The sequence below is a fragment of the Scophthalmus maximus genome, chromosome 5 (genome assembly GCF_022379125.1).
Source record: "Scophthalmus maximus strain ysfricsl-2021 chromosome 5, ASM2237912v1, whole genome shotgun sequence".
NCBI lineage: Eukaryota > Metazoa > Chordata > Actinopteri > Pleuronectiformes > Scophthalmidae > Scophthalmus > Scophthalmus maximus.
In genome coordinates, this window is record NC_061519.1 from 22087083 (window position 1) to 22114893 (window position 27811).

The 27811-nt window shown below is 47.4% G+C and overlaps 1 protein-coding gene across 18 annotated transcripts in view; it reads right to left on the reverse strand.

The window, feature by feature from the left end:
* The window catches only part of ptprfb (protein tyrosine phosphatase receptor type Fb), a 162758-nt gene that overhangs the window by 43553 nt on the left and 91394 nt on the right, over nucleotides 1-27811 (reverse strand). For 5 of the 18 annotated variants that reach the window (XM_035633167.2, XM_035633168.2, XM_035633175.2 and 2 more), the window contains 11 exons: nucleotides 27175-27192; nucleotides 24614-24724; nucleotides 17496-17765; nucleotides 16396-16977; nucleotides 15959-16092; nucleotides 15226-15370; nucleotides 11563-11868; nucleotides 9809-10002; nucleotides 5014-5040; nucleotides 1468-1585; nucleotides 638-1210 (listed from right to left, as the gene is read on the reverse strand). In XM_035633167.2, coding sequence (XP_035489060.1) covers nucleotides 638-1210; nucleotides 1468-1585; nucleotides 5014-5040; nucleotides 9809-10002; nucleotides 11563-11868; nucleotides 15226-15370; nucleotides 15959-16092; nucleotides 16396-16977; nucleotides 17496-17765; nucleotides 24614-24724; nucleotides 27175-27192 — 2478 coding nt within the window. The remainder of the gene's footprint in view (nucleotides 1-637; nucleotides 1211-1467; nucleotides 1586-5013; nucleotides 5041-9808; nucleotides 10003-11562; nucleotides 11869-15225; nucleotides 15371-15958; nucleotides 16093-16395; nucleotides 16978-17495; nucleotides 17766-24613; nucleotides 24725-27174; nucleotides 27193-27811) is intronic. The other 13 variants (XM_047331775.1, XM_035633177.2, XM_047331771.1 and 10 more) reach the window with 7 other exon arrangements.

Below are 27811 nucleotides of genomic sequence, written 5' to 3' on the forward strand. Positions count from 1 at the left end.
TGCACCACAAAATGTAATCTCTGTAATTGAATTTCACACTACTGTACAACATGTAACCCTCTGAGTAAACAATGTGAACAATGTGACCACATTTGACAAGCCACTGGCAGATCGATGAAGAAATTAAAGTAACCTCCATCTCCCTAAGCCTTCCACTTATTCCACCCCGAGTGGTGTACAGTACACGGCAGTGGGAGAGGCGACATGTGTCTTGAAATAGGCATCGCACACGACTGCTTATAAATAAAAAATCTTAACATTTACACGATTATAAAATGCATGAGGAGGTACATGCTGGGTGCGCTTAAGGTTTGCGTGAAATGGGAGGGAGGATGAGGAGGCATGGTAATGTGACTGCAGCGTGTAATGAGATTAGTATCCCATAAATCAATAAACACAGTGCTGTACAGTACTGAGTGGTAGATGGGAAAGACGTGGCAATGATAGAGAAGGAAAAAAAGTCGGTTATTGAGTGTTCAAAACATTTGCAGGCGATCAAAGTGTTCATGCACTCGCTCACGTACGTTTCGGGGGGGGGGGGGGGGGGGTCGTGTAAACCTAAAGGTCTGTCCCTGACTTTTGCTTTTCAGATCAAACAGCTCTGGCGTGTTTCAACGTGTTTTAACAGATGTCCTACCATTCGACATGGTCCTGCTCTGAATGCTGGGGCTGAGTGGGCCCCCGCCCTTGCTGGTGAACGCCTGCACCCGGATGTCGTACGTAGTGTCGGGGTTGAGGCCCTGGATGGTCATGTGCGTGTCGGCCGTGCGGTTGGTGCTGTTCTGGTGACTGTTGATGTCCCGGTACACCACCATGTAGTATGTGATTTTGCCGTTCCTCTCTGCCACCAGCGGGGGCTCCCAGGTCAGCTGGGTGCTCGCCTGGGTCAGTCCCGTCACTTGCAGGTTGAACGGGAAGCCCGAGGGCACGTCTTCCGGGGTGCTGATCTCCTTCACGTAGGCCTCGCCAATGCCCGCGCGATTGCGCGCGCTGAGGCGAAAGACGTAGGTGGCACCTTTGTGCAGGCCCGTGACAGTGTAGTGGTCATCGATCTTCCTCAGCTCGCGTGAGGTATAGTTTTCCTCGTCGGTGCGCTTGTACTGCAGCTGGTAGCCCATCAGCTCTCCCACCATGTCCTTAGGCGGCTGCCACTGGATCAGCGCCGTGTTTCCCATGGTGGTGCTGATCATCATCGTGGGCTTGCCTGGCACTGGATAGGATTAAAGTAGAGAGGGACAGAGATTTAAACAGCCCTCAGATTGCCAAGAGGCAGCTTGAAATGACCTCATACCACTTTAAAACCATCATACATGAAGATATCATACATGTAGAAACCCTCTGTCTAATCACAATGCTCTCTTGAGTGAGGAAGACAGAGACTACCAGTCTCAAGCCACAAGGATAACACCAGTATCCATCCCATATTTTTTTCTTGATAATCCTGAAAAAAAAAAACGAAAGTCTGACCTGCTCCAGTCGTGGTGATGACTTTTGCTTTGCTACGAGCTCCGTCTCCCTTGGTGGTGTATGCTGCCACAGTGACCGAGTACATGGTTTCTGACTGCAGTCCACCAATGATGGCCTCCTGCAATATTGGGCGGTGGGGGGGGGGAAAGAAACCGCACGATCAGAGGTTAAAAGGCATCAGTGAGCAGAAGGACACCGCCTCAGTGGCACCACCCCAATCTCAAAAAGACAAACCCTTCTCACACAAGCGCTTAGCCCCTTAAAAATCACACAGCACCCAAAAAAACACAACATTAAACCCCCTTTTTACCCATTCACTTGTTGTTTCTAGATCAATTCGCCTGCGGGAAAAAATACATTTTAGGCACACAAACAGGGTCAGGAACTTTTCTCAGTCAAGAAAAACTCCTCACCCCCAGCTGTTGTAAGGCACACGCATCACCCATCAACCAACAAACCAACCAGAGGAACCAGAACATCGCCCGTGTGCCAGTGTTCATGTCTACTGCACGGAGGGAATATCCAGAGGACTTTAGGATCATCGCTACACTGGAGTAAGAGTAATGTGGGACGTGTCAAAACCCTGAGATAGATCAGATATTTCATTTTTAAAAGAAATAATGAAGTTAGCTCCTTTGTATTAATTGTCCTCTGGATTCCCATTTGCTTGTACGCTCAACGTACTTAAACAGTCTTCACACAAGAACACAGACACACTAAGGCGGTTGGACAAAATCAGTAACTCCACAGTGAGGAACAAACGAGTCAGAGGTAACACACTGTTATTGATAACCTGCTGCAGTGCTGGCACTCACTTCACCAGACTGCATCAGTCTGAGGCAAAAAAAACACACCCACACGCGCTGGAATTAAACACTCTGAGCTTAAACAAAGAACGGACTCAAACAGACACGCGCACACACAAACGTACTCACCGTTGTATAGTATATATATATAAATATATATGCCGCCTATGATTACACACCATGCACGCACAAAGACACACCTTGAATGCACACGCGCGCGCGCACACACACACACACACAGTGGTACACACACACACACAGTGGTACACGCAGACATGAGCACACACTCGATACAAAGAACAAATGAAGGCCTGCGGCTCGAGCACACACACGCTGGAGCTGCCTGTTTCTGACTGGAGCCACCGAGAGGACGACTGCGTCGATGCCTTCGAGCCTTCCTGTCGGGGAGCTTCCTGCAAACTCCCAAACACTCTTGGAAATGTTACGCGGCTTCACCCTAATGCCGCTTCTCCAACTAATGACGTTTTCATTTCCCAACCATAGAAGAGCGTTTAACCGTCTATATAAGCCGGCTGTGTTGGACAATGCCCCTGTGCTCTTTAAGGGACATTCGGTGATCCATACAGGCCTTTAAGAGAGACGGGGAGGAAAATGCTAAATTACGGAATCATAAAACCGTTTTAACTTTACGGAGAAAGTCTCATTACTTTAATCATACAAAATGGCTGAGCAGTGTCAGCAGTGGCAGTGGCAGAGATCCCCCCCCCCGCCCCCCCTCCTATTCTAGCAAGGACGAATCCGGTCTAGTCTAACACTTTTGAAACTCAGCATATAATTATAAAAAAGGCACGGCTTCAAAGTTTCCTTCAGAGCAAATGCTTAGAGCAGCACCAAAGGGCATTACAGAGATTATCAAGTCGTCTAGTTATAGAAATGGATTCTCCTCTACAAGCCTCCCTGCGCCGCCATCCTCACAAGGGCACAGAATGCCGGGGGGGGGGGGGGGGGGGGGGGGGATGGGCAGCATTGTTAGAGCAAATACATTTACCTCAGATGATTTGTCTTTCTCTACAAGCCCAACATTTGCACGGAACATGCCGTGATTGTCCGCGGAAAATATGAAATTGCTCGAACGAGCCGTGGGTCAACAGGACAGACAAATGTTTCTTGCTGTTGACGTGGATCTGTAGCTCGTCACACAACATAAGCCGCATGGCACACAGGCTGTTATTGCCTAAACACGGCGGTTAAAGAAATAATACCGGCGTGTGAACAGATGTCTTCCTCTGACGGCACTGTGTCTGTCAGGTGTTAATCAACACATTAGGCGGAGGGGGCGAGGAGGCGAGGCTGACTCACGCCATGTGGGCGCGAGCGGGGAGAATCTGGGCATGTGTGCGACGCAAGCGGCTTTCTCTTCTTAACTCCGTGTTGTCGAATAACTGAAATGATCCGTGTCGCAATCATGATGACGGCAAAAAGAAACGACAAGAGTGTTGCCATGTAAACAGATACACACAGGAAATCAGCATCCGTCAGCCTTTACAGGAGGTCAGTGGTTTGATTAATCGGTCCTCTGTTTGCTTTCTTTTATTAAAAAAAATAAGAATCTCTTTGCTCTTTTTTTGTTGTTGCGAACGCTGAAAACAGCGTTTGTTACCCTGGCAGGTTTCTATTGAATTTCTGACTGGCAACAGTAAGTGACTGCATTTATGCCAGTGCAATCTGACGTCTAGGAAGTAATAAGCCATAACAAAGGGCTGTGTGACAGCCGCGGAACAGTGAGCCGCCACCCGGGCGAATGGAAGGAACATGAAAGGCTGGTGGCAATCTTGGAGATGTGCGGAGCTGATAAAACACACGGCTCCTCCCCTCAGATAGATATGTCATCTGGAACGGAGGGCGAGACCGCAGGTCAGGTGAGCCTGGTTAATGTCAGCGCCGCACTCGGATAGTGACGCGCCGCCTTCGCCCGCGCCGTGCGCTCAGTGACGGGGGGAGAGAGCATGGAAGGGCCTCGCGTCCAAATGAATGTCCGGCTGTTACTACGCCTCTGTCGAATGTTCAAATATTATACCTGTGCGCAATCTGCAGCGTTAAAAAACAACATCAAATCCTCATGCTCTGTGGTTATAGTGTCCATGAAGCTGTTTTCAGACATGTACTCCGGACACTGGCCGGATAAATTGAGTCGCGGCATTTTCCGTTAACCTGTCGGGAATTTCCAGAACGTTCTGTGGCGTCTGAGTGGAGCACGCTGGGAAGCGGAAGTTTTTCGTTTACAGTCATCAACACGCCCACTCGTTGGCTGTGAAATTTTCCAGAGATTTTCCTGCTGTATTCTCACACGGGCTCACTTTTCGGAAATCTTTACTAAGGGGCTGGTAGGAAAGGTAAGAAAATATCCGGAGTGACATTTGCCTTCTCACACACACACAGGTCACTCTGGAGGAGTTCAGGAAAATGTCCGGACCTCTGCGCAATGTCTGAAAGCAGCTTTTGGAGAACATCACACGCACGCACGCACGCACGCACGCACGCACGCACGCACGCACGCACGCACGCACGCACACACACACATCTCTTGCTGTGGTTATGATGAGTTTACGATCTGTCGTGAGGATTCGTACGGAGTGGATTACAGGCACGGCTTGCACAGAAATAAAACACACGCACACACACCTCATAATCCAAAACACACAAGCAAACCCCGAATTTCAGAGGGGAGATAGGCCTGCCCTTGCAAGACAACCCAGCAGCACACATGTGGGTTACTCACATGCTCGGTGGACTCCTCAATATTCCACTGATGAGAGAGAAGACACAGGACATGGGGTGGGGTCAGAGTCATGCAGTGAAAAGACACGGCGGGAGAGAGGATGATGGAAGAGAGGGAGTTCAAAAAGTGAAAGAAATGGAGACAAGATGAATGGCATAAAACAAGTTGTGTAACCGACTTGGGCAATGGTTGCGAAATTCCTCATTGTCTACGATGCACTGCCTTGTTTCTGATTTGCCTACGAATCTAATTTCTCTTCCTTAATCACGGAGCACCAGTAGGATAACTATCTCACTGGACACACACCAAACGCAGGATATCTTAAGTATTTCCTCTTCACTCGCAAAATTGGAGAGAGAGGGGCAGGGTTTTTTTTAATATTCATTACATTTTAATATGTTTTTCATAAATATTCTCCCTGCTGTGCTTGGCCAAGTGGTTCCTGGGGGAAGTGAAAGCCCATTTTGTGCCGCGGGGCTCCGTCGGTGCGGAGCGTGACATCCTATTATCAGTGCTGCTATGCTAGCCCTGTGACATCAAACCCCGTCGATGCAGAACGCCACTGCTGGCGTTTACCAGCCACTCGCTGCACAGCTCAGCTCCCGCGGAGGAGCTCGCTGATGGGTGGCCCGGCTGACAGGGGGCGAGAGGGACGACTCTGGTGTGACACTGATGGGGGACAAAGAGGAGAGCAAGGAAGGGACGGGCGGTTTGGCCGAGGAAGAACGGGCGGGGTGAGGATGATGATGATGATGATGGGAAAGATTTTCAATTTTGATCATTAGGGTGCATAACAGCTGTTTGGCGGACCACTGGGGAGAAGAGATGGAGCGGATTAACAGGCGGTAATGCTCGGACATGAGGGGATCACGAGAGGAAGCGAGAGACGTTCAGACCAGGAAATGAATTCAACCATCAAGAATTCAGGTTAAAGGGTTAGTTCACCCAAATTACAACATATTTCTAGCAGTGATATGTCAAACGGACATGTGCCCTTTAAGACGAGACCTCATGCCGGGCTTTCCTGCTCGTCCATCTTTCCCTGCTTGCCTTCTTTCACAAACACTTTCACAGACACAGTGAACAAGCCTCAGACACGGTTTGCTCCATTGTGCATTGGAGAGACTGTGTTCATCATCCTCCATAGACAGTTGGCATATGAGAAGACAAAAGACCAAACTTCTCCTCCCATCTCCCCCGACGAGGGGTCTTAATCACCGACTGGCTAACTGAAGCACGAGCCCAGGCCTCTGCATGGTCCCTGTTGGAAGTGGCCGAGACACCTGGCGCATCAAAAACTGCCGCCTCATGCTCCCCTGACTTAGCGGGACACTAAAGAGCACCATTTAAGAACAGCTGCTGCTTAACTCCATGAATAACAGTTTGTGACGTCCCTAATTGCTTAATTTGTTTACCGTCGACTCCCCTCAGATTGTCAACAGAACAGCGAACGCGCTCCACCGGAGTTCCTATCGCATCTTGGGCCTTAATCCTTTCCCAACTTCTCTTGCTTTCGGCTTGTGTCCATTTGGAGAATTATAAATGATCCGCCATTTATATTTTTTCGATTGCCAACGCAAGCTGAAAGAACACATCATTGCTGATAAGCGTCATTTGTGGAAACGGAGCGGTGCGCAGGCGGGTGAATGCAAATGTGATGACATGGGCTGAGATGTGTGGCGACGGGAATGGCAGCGAGTGGGGAGCGAGTGATGTGGAAGAGAAGGAGCTGTCATGATTGATGGAGTGAAGCGGGCTGAGGTGCTTCTTTTCCTTTCTCTCTCTCTTTTTTCCCAATTTCCATTCAACTCCAATCTGAGGAGGCGAAGGCCGCAGAGGCAGTGAAGCATCGCACGCGCGCCCGCGCGCGCACACACACACACACACACACACACCGAAAAAACGCATGAGTGGTCAAACAAAATGAACCTGGAAAAGTATTGCTGAATTAAGACAAACTTGTGCAGCAATGCAAAAGTGTGCAGAAAATGCCCAGGCGCGCACACAGAGTGGCAAACGACTTCAAACTCAATCATGCCATTTTCTCCCAGGTTGTGTTGATGATTATATGAAGAAGGGAATAGCAAAACTGAGGCGAGCGGCGGCTGTGGGTGCACAGCGATGGAGCTGCCTATGCGGTGCGGAGTTGCCCACTCAGGTTCAGGCCACTCTCCCAACAGAACTGTGGCTGGAAAGGGGTCAATCACATCACACCGTCAACATGGCCTCTGGTTTAAATTTAGCCGGGAAATGAGGGCGCTGTGTGGGCTCCTGCTTGAAAAGAACAGAGTCGCTTAAGCCGCCCACGTACACAGGCAGGCTTTCCGAGCTCTCCTCCCGGCATTTCGGCGAACCCTGAGAGAGGGCGAGCGGGAGAGAAGGGAACCAGAAGCAGAGAGACGAAGAGACGGGGAGAGGTGATCACGATTCTGACAGAATCCGCAATCAACTCTGATTTGCGATTGAAGTCTAAGGTGAGTATGAGTTGTGGAACGCTGTCAGCGCTGACAAAATCCTGGATTTCTTTTTTTATACTTCTGGCAGCCTTGCTGTGTATCCAATGCAGGTGAAAGGGTCGCCATGGAGCTGATTTCACAACACATTAGGCAAATTCTTCAGAGAAACACAATGGGATGTGCCAAGATGGAGGAAAATTGCCTCTTCTTTCACCATCAATTACAGGTGTGCATTTGAGGGATTTGGATGAGTCGAGGATGAGTCATGAACTCGTCTCAGCCAGCTGGAACGCCCACTACAAGGATGATCTACAATGGGCATGTTTGCTCATGTCATCTGCGTAGTTTTTTTCCACTTGTTGTTGAGGTATGTGAATGGAATAAATATTTGAGAAAAGCAGGGATTGCGCTAAAAACCAATGGGGCAAACACACACGAGGGAGCGTTGGCTGACGGCGCGTTCCTCAACGCCATCTGGGCAGGTCCGTGCAAGGTTGGTTACTCAGTGCTGTCTCAGAGAAAACCATTTGTAGAGATGACTCCACCGAGGGTAAAAGAAAACCTGCACGCAAGCCTCTGGTTATTACTCAACTGGCTTCTCGGTCAGACGGAGTGCGAAAGGGGAGGCCGAGAGAAGAAAGGGAATGCAGACGGAGGGAGGGAGGAAATCGGGTTTCGGCCTGGGGACGGGACGGCGAGCTCGAGAGGTGTCCTCGACGCCAAACTGGAACATGAGCGCTATCCCGAGCACCAAATTGCTGTTGCGTCTTTGTGTTGACTGTGTGAACTTGGCACAAATGAGGCCCGGCGGCGGGCATTGTTTGCACAACAAGCGGGGTCATGTTCGGTTCAGATTTCATAACGCAAGACAAATTCCCGCTGAACATGTTGACGAAGAAGAAAACACTTCCAGGAAGACAAGCAGCCGCCATGTTTTTGCTCTACTTCCAGACCAAACGATGCCGCCCTGTCTGTCAAGCGCTCCGGTGCCCAGTTGGATAACAGCGAACATTCAGCTACAGCTGCCAGAAACTGCCGCTGTGCGCACCAAAGGTGTTGGACTGAGAGTCAAAGGCAGATTCTTTCGCGGGGTGTGGAGACGCCCGAGTCAAAATATACTGTATCAGCCGGAGCCTGTGTTATACAGTTATTCGAGGCTATCCAGACTAAATTAACTTTAATGCTTATGAAATAAAATGGAGTCCCCATGTGAGATGAGTCGAGCCACTCGGGCGCCTTGGCGACGGGATGACCGCTCTATTGCACAACTGAGCTCCTACGTTGCTTCACTTGTGATTTACCACATAGTGTATGACGCATCGAACCAAGGTGACTTTGACGGGGGCTTCCTTTTTCTGTGAAGATAAGACTTGAGACGGTCGGGGGTTTAGCCGAAGCAAATGAGGGTTAAATGGCTCCACTCAAGGACACAGCGGTGAGCACCGCGTGGAAACTGAACCAGCAACCTGCTGCTCTCCCTAAATGAAAACTGCTGCCAGCTATTTATCAGCAAACACTGCTCAGAGACGCATATGAGGCTCCTCAGATTTGTTTTTGTGTGTGTGTGTGTTGCTCCTGCGGCCAGGGAGTATGTGCTTGTTCAAATCAGATGTTTTTGTTGGAGGCCGTCCAGGGGCGCGAGTGAATGCGTGTTCACGCAAACGTTACTCCCGGCAAACAATCAGAAGGAGGCTCTTAAGCTGGTCTCTCCTCTCCCAAAGTGCGAGAAAAGTTTTTTTGGGGGGTGGGGGGGGGGGGCTTTAAGATATTCATGAATCTGTGAATCCTTCTTGAGGATTACAATCTCTCATCCATCTCACGGTGTCGCGGCGCTTTGGGGCGATTCGGAGCCGCCTGCATTAATGTGTGAAGGGTGGCATCAAGAAAATAACTCTAATTTATAAACATGGTAACAAGGCAGTGCATGTGTATTACTGCTAAAACCGCACCGAGAGGTGCATTGATTCCACTAAGCCCCATCCCGATGTAACACATATAAAATATTAAATAGCTATTACTGTAGAATTAGAATGGATCTTGTTACGACAGCTAATCCAAAGCTGTGGGAGCGGGCTACCAATTTAGAGTCGAATGTCACATGTGGAGAAAGATGAAGAAAAAAAAAAAAAAAAGAGGGCGGAGGGGTGGGGGGCTACTGCAGTCGACGGAAAGAACATTCCATGTGCGTCAACCGGTATGGGGGGGGAAATGAAGTGTGAGCTCAGAGAATGGAAGGGGAATAGGCTGGGCGGTGGAGAATGAAAATGATGGGAAACGATCCTAAGACAGATACTGACAGTGAGAGCGAGACTGGCCACAAGTGAGACATCATCCAGTACCTGCGCCTCCGGCAACGCGACGTCCATGATGTTGGGCTGGCCTCGGGGTTCGCCGTTCTCCAGCCGGGCGAAGATGACTTGGTATCCTCGGATTTGGCCGTGCTGCTTGCCCTGCAGGGGCGGCTTCCAGGTGACCCGTATGGCTGTGGAGTTGATGACCTCGACCTCCAGCTTCCTGGGCGGTGCTCCTGGCACTGGGGTGCACAACAGAAAGGTTGGGAGAGGGAGGGAAGGCAGATAGGGAGAGTGAGACAGACGGTAGCTCCTCATAAGCAGAGATCCCGCGATATCACCGTGAAGAAGACCCCTCATTGTGCTCGCTTCTTTTTCATATACCACTGATCCTAACAAAGCCAGTATAATGCTGTTCCAGATAGCATGGCAGCGTTCTGGAACCAGACGCGCGACGCGCAACACAACGGCGCCAGCGTCTGTCCCGTCACGCCAGCTCTCGCTTTTAAACAGACGGCGATTCCGTTCTGTGACCACATCTGACGCAGGCTTAAAAGCAGCAATGCCCCCCATCGCGTGTTTTGTTTTTTAACCTTTTATACAAGATGAGGAGGCAAATTAAAAGGTTCAATATTCCAGCCCTAAAAAAAAGGCTGTATAAAAAGATCTGGCGAGAGAGGGAGGGAAGAGCAAAAATGTGCTGAGCTAGTGTTTTGCCTCAGTTCAATGTGTTTTGTGATGAGGAGCCAAAAGCTATCAAAATAATGACTCCTGAGATATTTTTTTTTTATAGACTTGGGCGCTCTGTAAAAAGGAAGTGATACTAGAACTGGCCATGAATCAAAATCCTCTCATATTCAGACCGTCTGTGACGACTGTGTCCCTAAAACACCCTACACGGGACAGCATGTGGTCTGGCGATGTCTGTTATGCCCTTAATTCCGCTATGAAATTAGCCGTGTTGCAGCAAACTTCAAACACATTAATTATAGACGACTCTCTCTGAGGAGCAGCCGCTCTCTATCACACTGCAAACAAAACGAGGAACGGGTCGAAGAAAAAGAGGGGAAGAGGGGATCTAGAACGGAGAGGGAGAGTTCTCTGCTCCACTTCTACTCCTCGGAAACAGAAGACAGAAGAAACAAGAAAAGCGTTTAAACAGTGAGAGCAGAGTAAAGTATTGCAGAGATGAGGCCCGGGGGTGATGAGACTCAACCTGCCACAGATGCAAAGTGTTAACGTGAAAGAGGGGGGGAAAAAAGAGGAGGTGACCCCATTTTCTAACACCACTGCCTCATCAACTCATAACTGATCAACAGGACAAAGAGAAATGTGCAGTGGATGTTGAAGAGAGCGAAGGGAAACAGTGACAAGCAGCCACAAGCAACACAGTCTGAGAGCACTCGGGAGTCTATGGAGTCAAATAAGGGTCACGAATATTTTGCAGTTGTATATCGGCTTTTGTGCGCATTTTTTAAACATGCATCCGAATGTGTACATTTGTAAAACAAAGAAATTCTCACAGATTCTAGTTTCAGAATGTGGAATTAAGTTTTTTGTTGTTTTTTTTTTACCGCTGTAGAAACATGTGCAGAAATAAATGCACAAATTTGAATTACACATACACAAAATATTTTGTCAACATATTTCTACGGATGCATAACCTTATGACAAATTCACAAATTAGAATTTGCATACAACAAGTGATATACAACTACAGGGTGTGAAATTGTTTGTGAGCATCATTTCACAAGCTGGAGATACTAGCGACCCCTATGTGACCCCAATAGGTGTAAACCTACCATCCTCCTTGGTTTTCATCCTCACTGGGGCACTTTCAGGGCCCGGGCCCACATCAGTGTGCGCCCTCACCCACACCTGATACTCAGTCCACTTCTCTAGGCCCTGTAGAACATAGCTGGTGGCGTCGGCGCCGATGCCAATCACCTCGTGCCGCTCCGTGTCCTCCCCAGCCAGGGCCTGGTAGCTGATTGTGTAGCGCACAATGGCGCCGTGGCGGCTAGCGGCGGGCGGCGCCACCCAACTCACCTTGAGACTGGTGGAGCTCAGGCTGACCAGTTGTACATCCTGAGGGGGAGCGGACGGGGCTGCAGGTAAGGAGGAGGAGGAGGGGGGGGGGGCAAAACCACACGGAGGAGGGACATGAATCAAGCAAGCGAAAAAATAAACTAAAACACAGGCAAACATAACAAAAAAAAGAGGAAGCTTTTTGTGCACAGGTCAACATGAAAAATAAAATGTCAATTAAATGTTTTTTTTTGTTTACCACCTAAAGTATGTATGGAAAACTAGGCTAAATATGAAAACAGAAACTGAACAAATTTCCTGCATAGGTTTTTTTTGTTTTTTTTTAAATGAAAAGAACAGATATTATAAATGAAGCTAAATTAGGGGAAGTGGCATTAGTCTTTTCAGTGACAATGCAATGTTTAATTCTACCTTTTTATCATCCCAATAAGTAAACAAAGCTGGGCTTATAATACATACGCTTAACGAGTTTTTCATATTTAAAGATTCTATCTGAGGTACATGACATCAACGTCCATTTAATCTACTCCATATGTTAGACATGTACCTGACACTGAAACTATGTTGCTTAACTGGTGAGATTCACTAATTATTTGCATGGATACTGTAGGTTGATACATTTAATGACATTAGACGGCAGGTGTGAAAGGTGACATTTCATTTTTATGCTGAATCCAAAAAGCTTCCGTAACTTAACAGGGTGCTGCCTCCGGACTGAGAGAATGGTCTGGCACTACATTTATGCGAGAGGCCATGAAACTACAGGATGAGGCGAAAAAAAACATAAAATGTGCCAACAGTTTACAAGCTGTGTTTTTTTGTTATTTTTATGAAGGCATAATTTGACCCTAATTGCCCTCTCTGCTGCCTCTTGCAGTATGGGCAAGAAGCAATAAACTGGCCGTAGATGTGCCAGTGTGTGAACAAGTGCTTGACGGTGTTAAGTGGTGTTTCGCACGTTGATGCCGAAGCTCTGTGCTTCTTAACAGTGGTGGTCAGGCGAGAAACACTGGGCCATAAGCAATGTTATAGATAAAGCTAGAATTTCATATTCAACAGTATTCCAGTCACTATTATGACATGGAAATCCGTATTATTACCACTACTATTATTATTATCATTGCCTTTCAATACAAATGGCTAGATTTGGACCAGAAATGTTGCAGCCATGTTTATTTTAACTGGCACAACAGGCCAGACTCAGTTACAGTCTGTCCACCTCTTAATAATCACAAACTGCGCAGAGAAGTAAGATTTAATGAAATAAATTAGATTTATTTCTGAGATCTAAATAAAAATGTAATTATCATTTAAATTATACCATATACAACTCTCAAGTCCAGAGGTGACAGCAAGGAAGAAAATAATAATATAGAATGGAGAACGACAACAACACGAAAAACAAACTCAACAGCATTCATAAATTCCATGCATCTAACACAATCACAAACTTATTCAACTCTACAAAAAAGGGCTTTTCAAAAGAGAACACATTTAAAAAACCAGGGGAAACTAACTTCAAGGCAGGTGTTTTTTTTTTTTTTACAAAGCATGCCTATGAAATGTCTTTTTTAATAAGAAGAGCAATGAACAGTGAACTCAAATGCAAATCCAATAAACTATTGTTGGAACATGAAACTCCACCTTTTCGAATTATTAAGGCTTGACACAAGAGAAGTGAGTCACATCAGGTGGTCCCCGATTCACAGGGGAGTGGACGGGAAAACCAAAAAAGACCCGCAAAACATCACGTGTATTAAAAAAGGTGACAGACTGAATCAAATCAATGCTGCCGATTTGCAGAATATGTGGGGGAATCGAGGTCCTGGTGGAAAATGTGCGAGATCAAAGTCAGACTGGATGACGGGAAGAAAGTGCATACACCTCCAGGGATCAAAATGAGCGAGACCGTCAACGGAGAAGCTAAAGTCCAAGACATAATTCTTTGATCATATATTGTCAACATTGAAAGTATGTTCACACACACACACAATGGAAGAGTTTAAGATTTACATTGAAAATTGTTATTTTTAATTGCTGGACCAATCATGATTCATAAACTCATGAATGGTTTATGTTTCCTCGTGTATAATTGTTCAGTTTAAAGCAAAATGGCAAGAAACCTGTCCTGTACTTCTGTCCTTAACTGACTGGTATAGTCGTAGTGTTCAAGGAGGAAGAGATGCCGCTAGCGAGTGTGAATCCAGCTCATTCATGTTCATTGCTCTGAATCCTGGTAAAATGACACTAGACATTGAAATGCAGCACAAAATGTCGCTCTCTCCCACCGTCTGTTTATCTCTGAGCCTTCCCGAGGCCTGCCGCTGATTTCATGCACACCGTCCTACCGTCGCATGAAATCCAAATTCCGCGTCCTTGTGCCGGCTGCTGGCAGGAGGCGCAAGGACACGGACTCATCACCGCTCCTGATCTTGATTGACAGTTATATGACGCTGGGGTCGCCAAGAGGTGTTAGCTCCTCTCTGAATTTGTATGTCCCAATGGAGGGAATTGTCAAAACGTGATATCCAAACGCTCTGTCCAGACTTTTCTATTCTAATGGTTCAGCCACAGCAAACATGGGACTGCCTGGACAGGCATTTTCATTTGGAGCGTTACCGTCCATCTTCTTTGACACATTTGAATCGTTGTCTTTTTAAAGCAACATGTGCCAGTATAATAAAGTATTTAAAATAACACTGGCCTTGGATTTAAAGTGTCCACTTCTAAGTGAAACACAGCGTGTACCAACACCGATAAGAGCACAGTGAGCTACTTCTTTCAGTATCAGTGTTGGCCGATCCACACGTTAGAACAGGTACAATTATTCCTTTGGTTTCGAAACCTTTGTTTTGTTTTTTTAAATAAATGTAGCCCTGGACAGAAGGTGTGCACGGCAAAATAATATACCGTCCGAGTGCCCCTCGAGTGAAGTGTGACACACACCGCGGCAAAATCATCAGCAGTCGGCTGGCGAAGAGGGACATTTTGAGCGCTGGCGCTGTACAAGCACATAATGATATGAGGTGGAATAACACAGCCCCGGCTCACGAATGTGGGAACAAGACACATCAAACGTACCTTTGACACTGAACACAGGCCCTGCCCTCATATAGATGGACAGGAGTGTTAGTGTTGGTGACAGAGGGGAGGTGGTGGGACGTGCGAGGCCGGCGGGGATGGCTGCACTGTCGGCCTTTTTTTTTGTCGCTGTGCTGAAATTGACTTGACATTCAAGTTGCCCACGATCTCCGTTTTAAGCTCCATGAAAGTCAACTTTGTCCTTCTCTGGAAATAATGACCTTAATCTGCGTCAGCTGACTGTGGGTGACTGTTACCCCCCCGAAAGCGTTGGTTAGTGGACAAAGAGGGAGAGAAGGCAGATGAGAGAAGGGAGGGAAAAGTAGAGGACTTACTGGATTGGGCAGTGCGGGCCTCGATGGGCTGTGTGTAAACGCCTAAACCCATCTCAGAACGGGCTGCCAGCGAGAAACGGTACAAAGTGTCGGGCTTCAAACCGTCCACAGCGTAAGAGCCGGCTGGGTCGAAGGTCACATGAAGCTGGAGGGGGTGGGGGGAGAATTAGACATGCCCGTGAATTACAAATCAAAGGCTGTAAAGTTTCTTCACATCCTAAGCTAAAAGACTGGCATTTGCTGTGTTTGCTTTAACATGGAGGGTTTAATGTTCAAATGGAAACCCTAAAGCCTAAACTGCTGCCCAGAGGTAGAGAACAGAAGCCACATTAGAGAGCATCGTCTTCTAAGCACAACTTTGTCCTCAATTTGCTGCAGTGGTCCAGCCGAGTTGAATGAAGGGCAACAACACTGAGAGACAGAACGGAACAACTGCGCTGTCTGTTGCTATAGTAAATCTTTTCCTTTTTTTTATCAGCTGGGGAGCTCACTGCAGAGCTACAATAACAGTTTTCAGCCAAGGCTTCCCATTCAGAGAAATTGCATCATAAAGCGCGAGATTCATTCGTCTGCGTTCGTACAGTAAAAAAAGGAGACGACCACAAATGAGGTAGATAGACAGATAGATAAGATAGATAGAAGGATAGATGAGATACTTAGATAGATAGATACGGAGTGTGGTAGAGCGAACCAGGTCATGCAATAGTTATAACTTCCAAGTTCTTATTCTGACCTTGTTGTCTGAGCCAGCCTCCCAGTACTGAAGCTCATACTTTGTGATGGGGCCCTGCACAGGCCACAGCCATGTCAGCATGATGCGGGTGTCCAACTCGGCCTCGGCCTCAAAGCTGGATGGTTGGGCAGGGACTGGGTACAGAGGTGCGAGAGGACAGAGGTTGAGGCGTTAAAAAGAACAAAAAAGCGAACAGGACCAAAGCCAAATGTTCACCAGAGTGTGAGCAGAAGTAACCAGCTCACCCAGAACTGACTGCGTAGCAAGGCTTTTGCATGGCGAAGATAAACTACTACACAAAAGGTCTTCTCAAACCAAACTTTTTCCCACTTACTGCCGGTACATAGGGTCACACATGCCCTATCGCGTCATCGGGGAGAATAATTATTGAATGAATGAATGAACACACTGAACCACACAGTGGTTGGGCCGCTCACCTCCCTGCTGGGTCTTCACTTGCAGGACGTCAGAGGGCGGCCCGTCGCCTACGGAGGTGAAGCCCAGCACCCGCAGGCTGTAGGTGATATCGGGAGTGAGGCTCGAGATGGTGGTCAGGCTGCTGTCGTCCGTGTTGTGTTTCTGCCAGGCGCTGAGCGGAGCCGTCAGGTCCGAGCTGTAGTAGACCCGGTAGCCCCTGATTCGCCCGTTGGGTTCCTCGGGCGGCTCCCACTGGACCAGCATTGTGCTGGCGCTCAGCATGCGCGCCTGGACGTGCAGAGGAGGTGAGGAGGGGGCCTGTTCCCCGGTGCGCGTCTCCACGGGGTCGCTGGGCGGCCCGCGGCCGATGTTGTTGACGGCCATGACGCGAAACTCGTACTCGGAGAAGGGGCTGAGTCCGCCAATGCTATAACGGGTGGTCGCCACCCCTTCCACTTCCTGGAAGCCATTGTCCGAGGTCTTGGCTCTGTATTGGATCATGTAGTAGGACACGGGCTCTGGGTTCCCAGAGTCCCAGGTGAGAGTCACACTGGTGGCCGTGGTTTCTGTCACAATGAGGGAGGTCGGGGGCTTGGGCAAGGCTGCGGAGAGAGAAGCTTTGATATCAGAAATGGGTTTTTGGGACTCGTGGGTAATTTGATAACAATTGGATGTCTGAATCATTTGACACCATAATTCTCGGAGTGTAGATACATCACAGCTGAATGCTGCTCTTTCGGAGAAAAAAACACGACAATACAATTCTCCACTCTGTAACTCGTCGCACTGAAATGATTGTTTTATAAGCTAATCCTTATAGTACTGTCAGCAGCCATTATCCCTAAATGAAAAGAAAAGCTAGACTGAAATCCCAATTTTGTGTTTTATATCCGGCGCGGCCATTACTGACAATGTGAGAAAATTGCAAGAGTGGTTCCTGTTGTGACTGAACGACACACACCCAGAGGATCTTCATTATTCTTTCCTGTATTGCTTTGGTCCTTATAAATGACCGTGGCATTCTGTGAATTGATCAGCTGAGTGTAAAGTGGGCTCAATACTTACGACAACTGATAAGAGAAACTCAGTCACATATAGTCACAGGCACACAGCATCTCACCTTTGACAGTAACCTGAGCGGTGGCTTCGATCATGCCCAGGGATGAGATGGCCACGCAGGTGTAGTTGGCCGACTCGCGGATGTTGGTGACCTCCAGCACGTTGCGTCCCAGCGGCATCTCTTCCTCCTTGGTCAGCTCCACCACGCCCATCGTCCACTTGACATAGGGCATCGGCGAGCCCACCGCCACGCACGTCAGGTTGATGCTGCCGCCGGGCATCACCTCCTGGTTGGTCGGTGGAATTGAGAATCTTGGCGGGACTCGTCGCACTGAGAAGATGTAGAGGAGAAAGGAAGTGAGCGCGCGGGACGTGCAAAGTGAATATGATGTTCAAGGCTAAACGCTTACTAAGAAAAGCTGACAAAATGGAGGGCTGATTGCCTTTGTCCGAATGTGTAGGCCAGCACAATGGGAATAATGGGACTGTCACAAAATGGCTCTGGAAACTCACAAGAAAACTTTGAGGGGGTGTTTTATCCGCTTGCCTACAAAAGGGGGATATAATGGAAAAAAATAGCCCAGTTTTGCTGGAGACTGTCTGGCCCTCTTTTGTCAGAGTGTCAAATGGTGGCGAGAGTTGCATCATTGAGGGACCCCGTGGAGATGGGCATTGTTTGATTTCTCCTCCTGCTCCCTCTCCCTGGCTCCTTCTGCTCAGCCTGTCTCTCTCACTCGCTCTCCCTCTCTTTGTGCAGTTCTGATATGCAGATAGGCTGACATTAAAAAGGGGTTCCCATGGAGACAAGAAGGGCCCGTTGACGTCGCCAGGGACAAGGCAAACACCGATGCAGAGGCGCCGTGCAATACTGAAAAGCTGGCCCAGAATAAACAGGCAGCCGGCATTTACATACGACTTGTTTTCTATCTAAATAAAGAAACACGAGAAGCGCTTGCACTTTAGATCTTTTTCCTGCTCTGTTCCGGCAACCGCGACAAACTTATCCGCCTGACGCGGCAAAGGAAACCTCACTTGACGCGGCTATGTGAGCGTCCATCAACGTCAGACCTGTTGAATCTATGACATGCCGAACACGGCCATAGTGTGCGCCCAAAATGTGAGGAGGAGGAGCCCTGACTTCTTTAACCTTGATTGTGTAGAGAGTGAGGCCGAGCCAAACATTACGCTCCCAAGTGAGAAGCCATTATTGCCATCCCACTACAGCTGCTTGTATGTATTCAAAACATGACGGCGTGAAGCCATCCCTGCAGGATTCATGCTGCCTGGTTCGCCAAATGCACTACAACATCTCTGTGTCTCTCTGAGAGAAAGAAAAAAAACAAGCCCTTAACTGTAATTGCTCTTTTGCACCGGTCTCCATGAAAATGGATTTTCAAATGTGAGTCCCTCTACCCCAACAAACCCCAAACCCCCACCACACCACCCCCACACCCTTCGCCGATCTAATTTGAACCGGAACGTCATTACAGCCACGCTTGTTATTCCCCTCATTATGTGGTGAAATGGAAATGGCTGTTTTTTTGGGGGGGGGGACTGCACTTTCACAAAGGGGGACCTGGTTCACTCTCGACTGAATTTTTCCCCAAAATAATTGAGAAGATGTATATGGACCCAGAGCTTGTTTCTTTTTAATTGATAAAATCATGTGGGCTCAAACTTCTTGGCTCAGTATGTCACAAAAACAGACTGGATGATACATGTTTTGGAATTTGGGCTTAATGGTCAAATGAGTAAACTAGGAGGGTTTGTGGCTAAAATCTGTTCAACACTGGGAGCAGAAGAAGAAGAAGGAGTCAGGCAAAGTTTAGGATAGAGTGATGACAGCAATCCTGAATAAATATTCAAATTTAAAGTTTTTAAGATGACTCAATGGACAAGATGGTACAACTCACAAAGTTGCAACCCTATGTTGAGGGGTAGAGGGTTTCATGCAGGAATAAAGTCACACACATTAACGGTTGAGAAAGACTAAGGGATTATCAGCCATGACATCAGCATTCTGAAGTTCACAGGGATTTGGCTGATTTCTACATGCAGCGGACGCACGGGTCGACTAGAGTTACCAGCCTGGGAACGGGACGGAGACGACATTCTCAGGCAAAGCATGCACGGGGAAAGATCTGGGATGGGATCAGAAGCCTGCGTCAGGCTGGGGGAAGAAGATAAAGCAGGGACTTGGTCCAAATTTTCTCGTACAAAATGAGCGGACATCTGATTTCCAGAGCGACTAATGCACAGCAGTTGAGTGAGCAGAGGGACGTCAGTATTCCACTGGTGTCGGTGGCCACGAGTGTCTCTGCTCGCACGACGCCAAGTGCAGCTATTTTTCACAACATGCGCTCGTGGAACAGTGAAACCTCGGTGAAGAAGACTGAACAGTGATAAGAGCAGTCCGTCAATGGGGCCTGTGTATATTGAACACTTAATGTTGTGAATAATTCATGGCGTGCGGTTAAGTTTGGAGAGGTGCTGTGGAACAAAATGACTAGAGGGCAGGTAATTGTTATCGATTCCCCCGAAGCCTCTCTCCCGTTGAGAGCAGCTTGGAGAGACGAGCTCCAGGACTCTATCAAAACCACAAAATAAGCCCTGTCTCCACTCTGCCTGCCTGCTTGCTGGATACCTATAAATTTAACTGCCTTGACAAAGTGCCCAAGGATAGCAGAACCTGCTCGGTGAATCAATATCTGAGCAAACTGGCACGGAGTCAGCAGCCGGCTCCCCGGCTTCCTGGCAGCAGCACTGGGCTACCATGATGGCTGATCATCCCCCTGTCAGCACCCTGCCAGCTCATTCTTAAATATTCTATAGGTCAGCCCTTTTGCGTGGCGGCGTTTTTCGCAGATAGTGCGAGTGAAGAAACCATCTGCCAAACATCGCCTCCCGTGGACGGCGTCAACGTCGTTATTCATCAACACTAAACACGTTGTAACCACGCGGATCAAGGACTTCAAATCCACGTAATCCATTACTTGCATGAATTTGTTAATGACTAGTTGTTACACAGTAACTGCAATGAAATTAGATCTAGATAGATGGGTCTCTCGGCACCACGTCATCCACTGTGTTTTCACTTTGGGCCTGCGTGCATCCATCACCTCCCTCGGTCTGTGGGCGGAGGATGTCATTGGCAGTGAAACGAAAAACATAATCCCCTGAGAACCGCTTTTGTCGAATCTGATACCTGTGCTGCTAAATACCTGACACACCGGCTGCCACCTGAATACCTGAGTAATCCATTACAGACCGCTGATGGGCCTGCAGCAGGGGTGGAACGTCTGAGAGTGAGAGGAGCCACAGTTTTTGGTGCATTGGGGTTGACAGAGACACTAGGGGTGTGGTTGGAAGAAACACACAGCGACATAACAAGACGGGAGTCGAATAATGCCAGAGGAACCCGGCACAGGGGCTGAGAGCAACATGGTTCTGGGGGACGGGCATTGTAAAGCATGCGAGAAATATTCAGGGATTCATGCAAACAAGTTGACAAAACAACATATTCACTCTACACAGGTCAAAGGGAGAGCTATCTTAAATTATTTTGGGTATCTAGAGCTATCGGCGTCTTCGCCCACGGGGGGCCGGGAGGGATGGCGGTTGACCCTGTCTAAAATCTGCGTCAGAATTGAGGGGAAGGGGGTTGAAAGTGAAAATGACCAACCTTCACGCTGATCTGTTTGTGGATGGAAGTGATTTGATGGAGGTGAGCGATGGAATGGGAAGACACAGAGTGGAGAGGAAGAGACAACACAGTGAAACCGAACAGTGCTTTTCCAAAAGACCCAGTGGAGGTTAATGACATGGTACAGAACAGTGAGGAAACACACACATACAGCACCTGGGAGGGAAACTCAAACATTTATTCATTTATTCATTCATTTTCATTTGAAAATGGATTATTTTGTTGAAGCCCAAAACAATGTAATTTGTCTAAATAGAAAAATTCACATAATATCTCAGAATATCACTCAATGCACCTGTACCTAATCCCCCCCCTAATTTCTGTAAATTTCCCTCCCTGACTTCAAGATACACTCACACACTCTCACACACACTAACACACACACACACACACACACACACTCTCACACACACACACACACACACACACACACACACACACACACACACACACACACACACACACACACACACACACACACACACACACACACACACACACACACACACACACACACACACACACACACACACACACACACACAGGGCAGCATGAAGATATTTTGGAAAAAAAGAAAAGCCCAGCTGCAGCACTTCATCCTCTGTGACATATTGACATGTCACATGGATATATGAGGGAGTGCCAGCAGACAGAAGCTGACATCCCTCCTCCGTCGTGGGATAAGCGCTTGACAAATGAGCGCTCATGCACAATCACAGGACGCTTGTGATTGTGTTGCCAATCCTGCCCTTCTCTCTCGAAGAGGAGAGGTCAGCGGAAAAGCGACGCACAGCAAACACACCTACAGTGCAAACATGCGCACACTCTTTATGGATGAGAAGTGGAAGGACAACAAATAGATAGGTAGACGGAGGGGGGGAAAACAATCCGTGAGCAGACGCCCCTCCGCCCCCAGTCTCACACTCCCCCTCCCACACAGAAATATGAGGACATCACTCTCCGGTGGCTCTAAAATGTCGAGACAAGGGTGGTGACGGTGCTGCTCGCAGCATGGTGGAGAACCTGCAGACAGGAATGGCATCAGGTAGCGACGGCGAGTGGGAACCCCCCCGCAGAAATGCATTTCGCAGATGCAAAACACCAACACGTAACAAAGCACATTGAAAGGAAGTCTGACAGGGAAGTATGTGTGGGCGGGTGTTACAGGGTTGTTGATGGAGAATAATAACACAATTCTTTCTCCGGTAGCAACATTTTTTTTATGCGTCGCCTTCAAGCAGTGGTTACTTTATTGACATTTCAAGGCTACAAATGGAGGGAGGATGAAATTGTTAGAAGGCACAACATTTAATCAAGTGTTTCTCAGAGCCTTTACTCAAAAGGGAGAATGGAAACTGTTCGTCTCAGCATTAAACGTCAATATCTTGTGCAACACAAGGCATTGAGAAGTGTGACATTGTCCTTTTTTCTTTGTTAAAAAGCCCAAGCATCATTTTAACACTTGTACTAGAAGTTTGGAATAGACACTTTTTTTTCTTTCTTTTTTTTTTTTACAGCTGCTCCACATCAACACTGTAAAATGTAACAGTTGTCCGGTGACTAATTTGCTTCCAAAGCTTGTTATGTTTACAAGTTTGAGCAGACATTGTAAGCCCCTTAAATCTTCCCTCTGGTGTCTTTGAATAAAAGAAAGACAGGAAAGGAAGAGAGGCGCGTCAAAGGCCACTTGTCTTGGGTCCCTCATGTTTTAAACCCAATCAAGCAGCCCAGTGATAACACAGCCCCGGGTCTCGAATCTTCACTCTTCGCAGCGGCAACAAAGACGGGGAGAGAAAACATGGCTCGGGTCTTTGTTCTCCATTCCAGACAAGTGCACTTTTAAAAGGTTACGGTCGGCTAGATTTCTATCTCTCCACTGGTGTGGTGAGGCTGGTGGAAAAGTTGTTGCCGGGGCCAACGGGTTGACAGCTACCTGGGTGGTGTTACAGACTGGAAGGGCCCGGGGGCCCTGCTGGCGCCACGCCGCACAACTACTGTAATTACCTCTGAGGGGAAAAAAGGCCATGTCTGCACCTGTGACAGACATGGCCTGATTAATAGACGGGACTTGCATCCATTCCTCGCCTTTGCTGTTTGGCTGACTACCTCGCTCTGTCAAGATTTAAGATCTAAACCTTCTGCAGCGCCCCGTGTTTAATCTGTAAATTTGATGCCGCGACGGTCCTTGAAGATGATTTTTTTTTTACCTCTGGCTCCTCTGATCCAGGAGGAGGCTCTGTCTGTTGTGAAAAACAATCTTTCTCGTATACTTTTCCAAGAGGGAAATACTGATGCCGAACTATTATAGCATTAGTGAAAAAAGGGAAATTTGTCTGGAAAAAACCCCCAGTACATACAGTAAATGTGTCTAAAAAAATAATACTTTTGATGCAAATGTATCTTTATGGATTGAGAAAAAAGACAAATGAATCACTATTGTATATTCATGGAGTGATATCCAATATGATTCGTCCTCACCCTGACAATGTATCACTCCCGTCCTCCACCCACACACTAACAACTGGAGCAGCTATTCTGTTTCATGTGCATCAGACATGGTGGTGTTATTCACAGGGCCTGACCTGGACTATTCTCTCCCCTATACCAGCACTTTCCAGGATGTGTAGAATGGTGCCTTTGTCCTGCACTAGTCTGCACACGGAGACGCCACAACAAAAACAAACCATGAATCTCCAGGCACCTCCATGTCTTTTGGAGCTCTGGGTTTTGCTAGGGGGGGTTAATGGAGCCTTTCAATACAGTCAAATTGAAAAAAAAGAAAGAAAAGGAAACGAAAAAAGAAACTAGGCCTGTCACGGCTTCTGATGCCAGCAGAGGAATCGGTTTCAATGCAGCTGTTTTCCGAGAGACCGCGCCTGGTCAAGTTTGCGGCCGAACAGCACGTTGAGGTTAGTTCATTAGTAAGGGAGGCGTGGCATTGCGAGGACAGCGGCGAGAGAATCGGTTGAAGGCGAGACAACGAGAGAGAAGATGTGGTATGAATGTGACATTTAAACACACAACAATTAAAATTAGAGTTATTTTTTTTTTCACTTATCCTGGATGATTTGAACTCTGCTCAGGTTGAAAGTGGGCAGAGGCTATGCTGGGAATTCCTCTATGCACCAATAAGAACTGTAAAAGGTGTCAATTGTTCCCGGAAGATGCAAAAAGGCTAACGGGAGAGTGAGGAAGATGTCCATCATACACACTTGCCGCACATTCCCGAGAAGAGCTTTAATCATCCAAAATAACTAAAGAAAACAACAAATCAGCAGAATGGTTGTACCATTGGTGGTTCAGGGTGGTTCAAGGGAGAGCAGACACATATGGAATTAAAAAGACAATGACATTTCAAAGGATCGCACTGTTCTTTTGTGGTCGGCAAATGCTAGAACACCAGAAATGTTAGATTAATTAAAGAAGTGAGAGAGAGAGAGAGAGAGAGAGAGAGAGAGAGAGACGTTGGACTTTACCTCGTACGTAGAGATTGGCAGGAGCGGAGTAACGAGTCCCAGCGCTGTTCATGGCAACACATTCGTATTTCCCCTGGTCAGACTCCTCGCTGTTCTCAATTTGCAGAGCTCCTGCGGTAGAGGATTAACAAATTTAGCCGCCTTGACATTTGTGGGATATGAGATGTAACTTTGCATGAAATATCTGTACAGTGACTCGCTAGAGAGCCTGCACTCACTTAGTGTAACCCAGTCCATGCGTAATTAAAAGTCGCAGACACGGACGCGGTCGGGTCAAAAAAGTCACACAAAGAATTTGCTTACGGCGACACCAGCATTTAGCTGATGTGGCAAGTTTAAGGCGACTGCTAACAGAATATTTGCCCCGTCGTGTTAAGGAGAGAAAAGACCGTGACTGAGGGGTCAATTAATCACTAGAATAACATGTCACAACAATCACAGTCTTATTAGGCTTCCTGCTTATGGAATTAATTGACAAACCAAAGTGTTTCACGGAGGGTTATCTAGCTCGGCCAGATGTTAGAGGCCGGCTAAGCTGATGCTGCAGCTACAGTTTGCTGCGACGACAAAAGCAGCAGCAAATTGACGTGATATCTTCAGATCAAACCGCTGCGGCTTGACATCAACAAATGTGCAAAAATGTTTTTTACGCCGTTTTGCACTGAGCATAATGTTTGTAAAACTGTGACCATATTTAAGTGCAATACAAATACAACGTATGCCTGGACTGTTCTACTCAGTCAATATTTGCTTGACGGCCTGAGATGTTGCTCCCCTTCGCTGGCGGTGCAGGTGTCTATTTCTCCAACCTTTGTTGGGGTACACATTTAGCAGCGAGGCCGTAACAGTGTTTGTTCATTACCAACTACCTGACCGTGTCTCACTGACGCCCCTCAAGGGGGCCGCTCCACGGCCAGATGGCTTGGATTAGTATTCACAACCCCGAGTAGCAGTAGTCATCAGGCAGAAGGCTAACATGTTGTTTCTAACAAACCATGAAAGCCCAGGACACCTGTCTCGGTGTGGTCGTTTTGACACATCGCGTCCATAACCGCCACCTAATCATCGCTACTGATTTGCAAATGGCCGACAGACGAGGCCATTTATAATTTGACAAATTGAAAAAAAAGAAAGAAGAAAAGACCAACAACAGCAAACTTACCTGTATTTTTAAAAATGCATGTTTTAAAACAAAACCATTTCGCTAAAAGTAGAAAGCAGTAAGAATATACACAAGTGGGTGATAACAGTTATCATGTCTCCAAAACAGCATGGTACTAGGCAGCAAGCCACCATGCAGTTTGAAAATGACAAAAATACTCGGCGTAAGATGATGTCAGGATACTTTTTTTTTTTTTTTCCACATCATGCAGTATGAGATGAAGGCAACAAACAGGTTCACCACCAACCGTGGGGGACTCGGATCAAGACGAGAGCGAAAAAAAGAGAAGCCAAAAACAGAGGCGGGGCAGTGACATGTGATAGTACCACCTCGGATCTCATGACAACACATCCCTCCGAGGTGTTTGCTCTGCTTGCTGAGCTCATCGCTGCCTGATTCAGCACCCACATGCAACTGCATACTAATGTTGGCGTCACGAATCTGTCAATCTATACGCCCTCCCCTGGGGGGGCGCAGTGCGTACTGCGGGAATGTAGAAGGTTACCGGTGTGACAGTTTGCCAGAGTTGCAACACTAAACTCCCTGAATTACTTACAACTACTCGTACGCCGGTGGATCTTCTACGAGGTCGTGTCACTGTTTTACAGGGCAGATAAGGCAACCACAACTCATAAAGAGTTAAACATCTACTTGGATATGGGCTGTATTGTGGGCCATGTGGACACAAACACCGAGACGGACAGCTGGCAGTTCCAAATGTATGCAGCTCGCCCCGGACGTCCACTTCTTTACCTCTCTGTTGTTGATTGGAAATGATGCTTTGACTCGGGAGGAAAGCATATGATTTCCATAAAAAGGGAACCTTCCACCTTAACAATCTCGACCAGGCATCCTGTTCCCATGCCGGGGGGCAATGCTGCGTCGGCTGTATGCAAATGCAGCCATTTCAATTCACGTCGAGGCTGCGAAGAGGAGGCAGGTAGATCCTCTTGTGGCGACGGTGGCCTTTAGTTTAAAATGCAGCTCCTTGCCCCATTCCACTAAAAACGCCAGAAGAGAGGCTGTTGCTGGAAGATATATTAATTTTTTTATGTCAACGTGTGTGTATGTGTTTTGCTAAAAAAAACCAAATTCATTTCTAACCTTAAGAGGTTTATTTACAAGATAGCACCTTGGACTGTCTTTTTGCACTTCCATTCACCTGGCATCAGGGTTGGTGATCATTTGTTTGTTAAGGAGCAGACAGCAGACAGGACATGATAAGACAGGACATGTTGGGGAGAGGACCGACGGGGGAAGTGGAGGGTGGGTTGGCGCTAAACAGCGCCGATGAACCTGGTAAGGTGGCACTGGGGGGGTGATGCAGGGGTCTGATGTGGATGTGAGGTGAATGGTCTGGACGTGATATTTCGCAACACACTTTATTCATCATCCTTACCTCTAATTGGTGTACCACCTAGGTGGGAGTAATTTCGATGCAAACAGGGTTGAGAGATTAGTTAGTAATCCACTTACAACAGTGGGAGAGAAAAACATGGCTTCTCAAATGTGATAAGAGTGTAGAGGCCACTTAAATGCAATGTGACAAAAAGTTCGGTGTTCATTGATCAAGGCTATGAAGGACGTACACATCTTGAACTGCACATAATGTCTGTAAATGACCGAAAACAACACAGATTTTGAGAAAGAGCTCTTCTGAAGGGCCAACGCTTTGAAATGTAATGTCGCCACCGCAGCTAGATCCACATTTGTCCTTACTTCGCAGCTGCACTGGAGTAGTATGCAATTTAAGCAGTTTTTTTTAAATCAGCCTTTCTAATTTAAGATGCCCTCCCCCCCCCACACTCTTTGTACAGACTGCATTTATGCAAATAGCAGTTAGTGAAATGGGCAAGAGAAATGAATGAAAGTCATACACAGTAATTAGCGCGACGCACAGCAGAAAAGTATTCAGGTCAGAGGTATTAAATTGAAAAGTTGCGGTCTCTACAGATTGAGTGATTTGGATGGTGCGGACGCGGAGACTAATGTGTCTGCGTGCATGCTCACTAAATATCCAGCGAGTGTGATGCAAT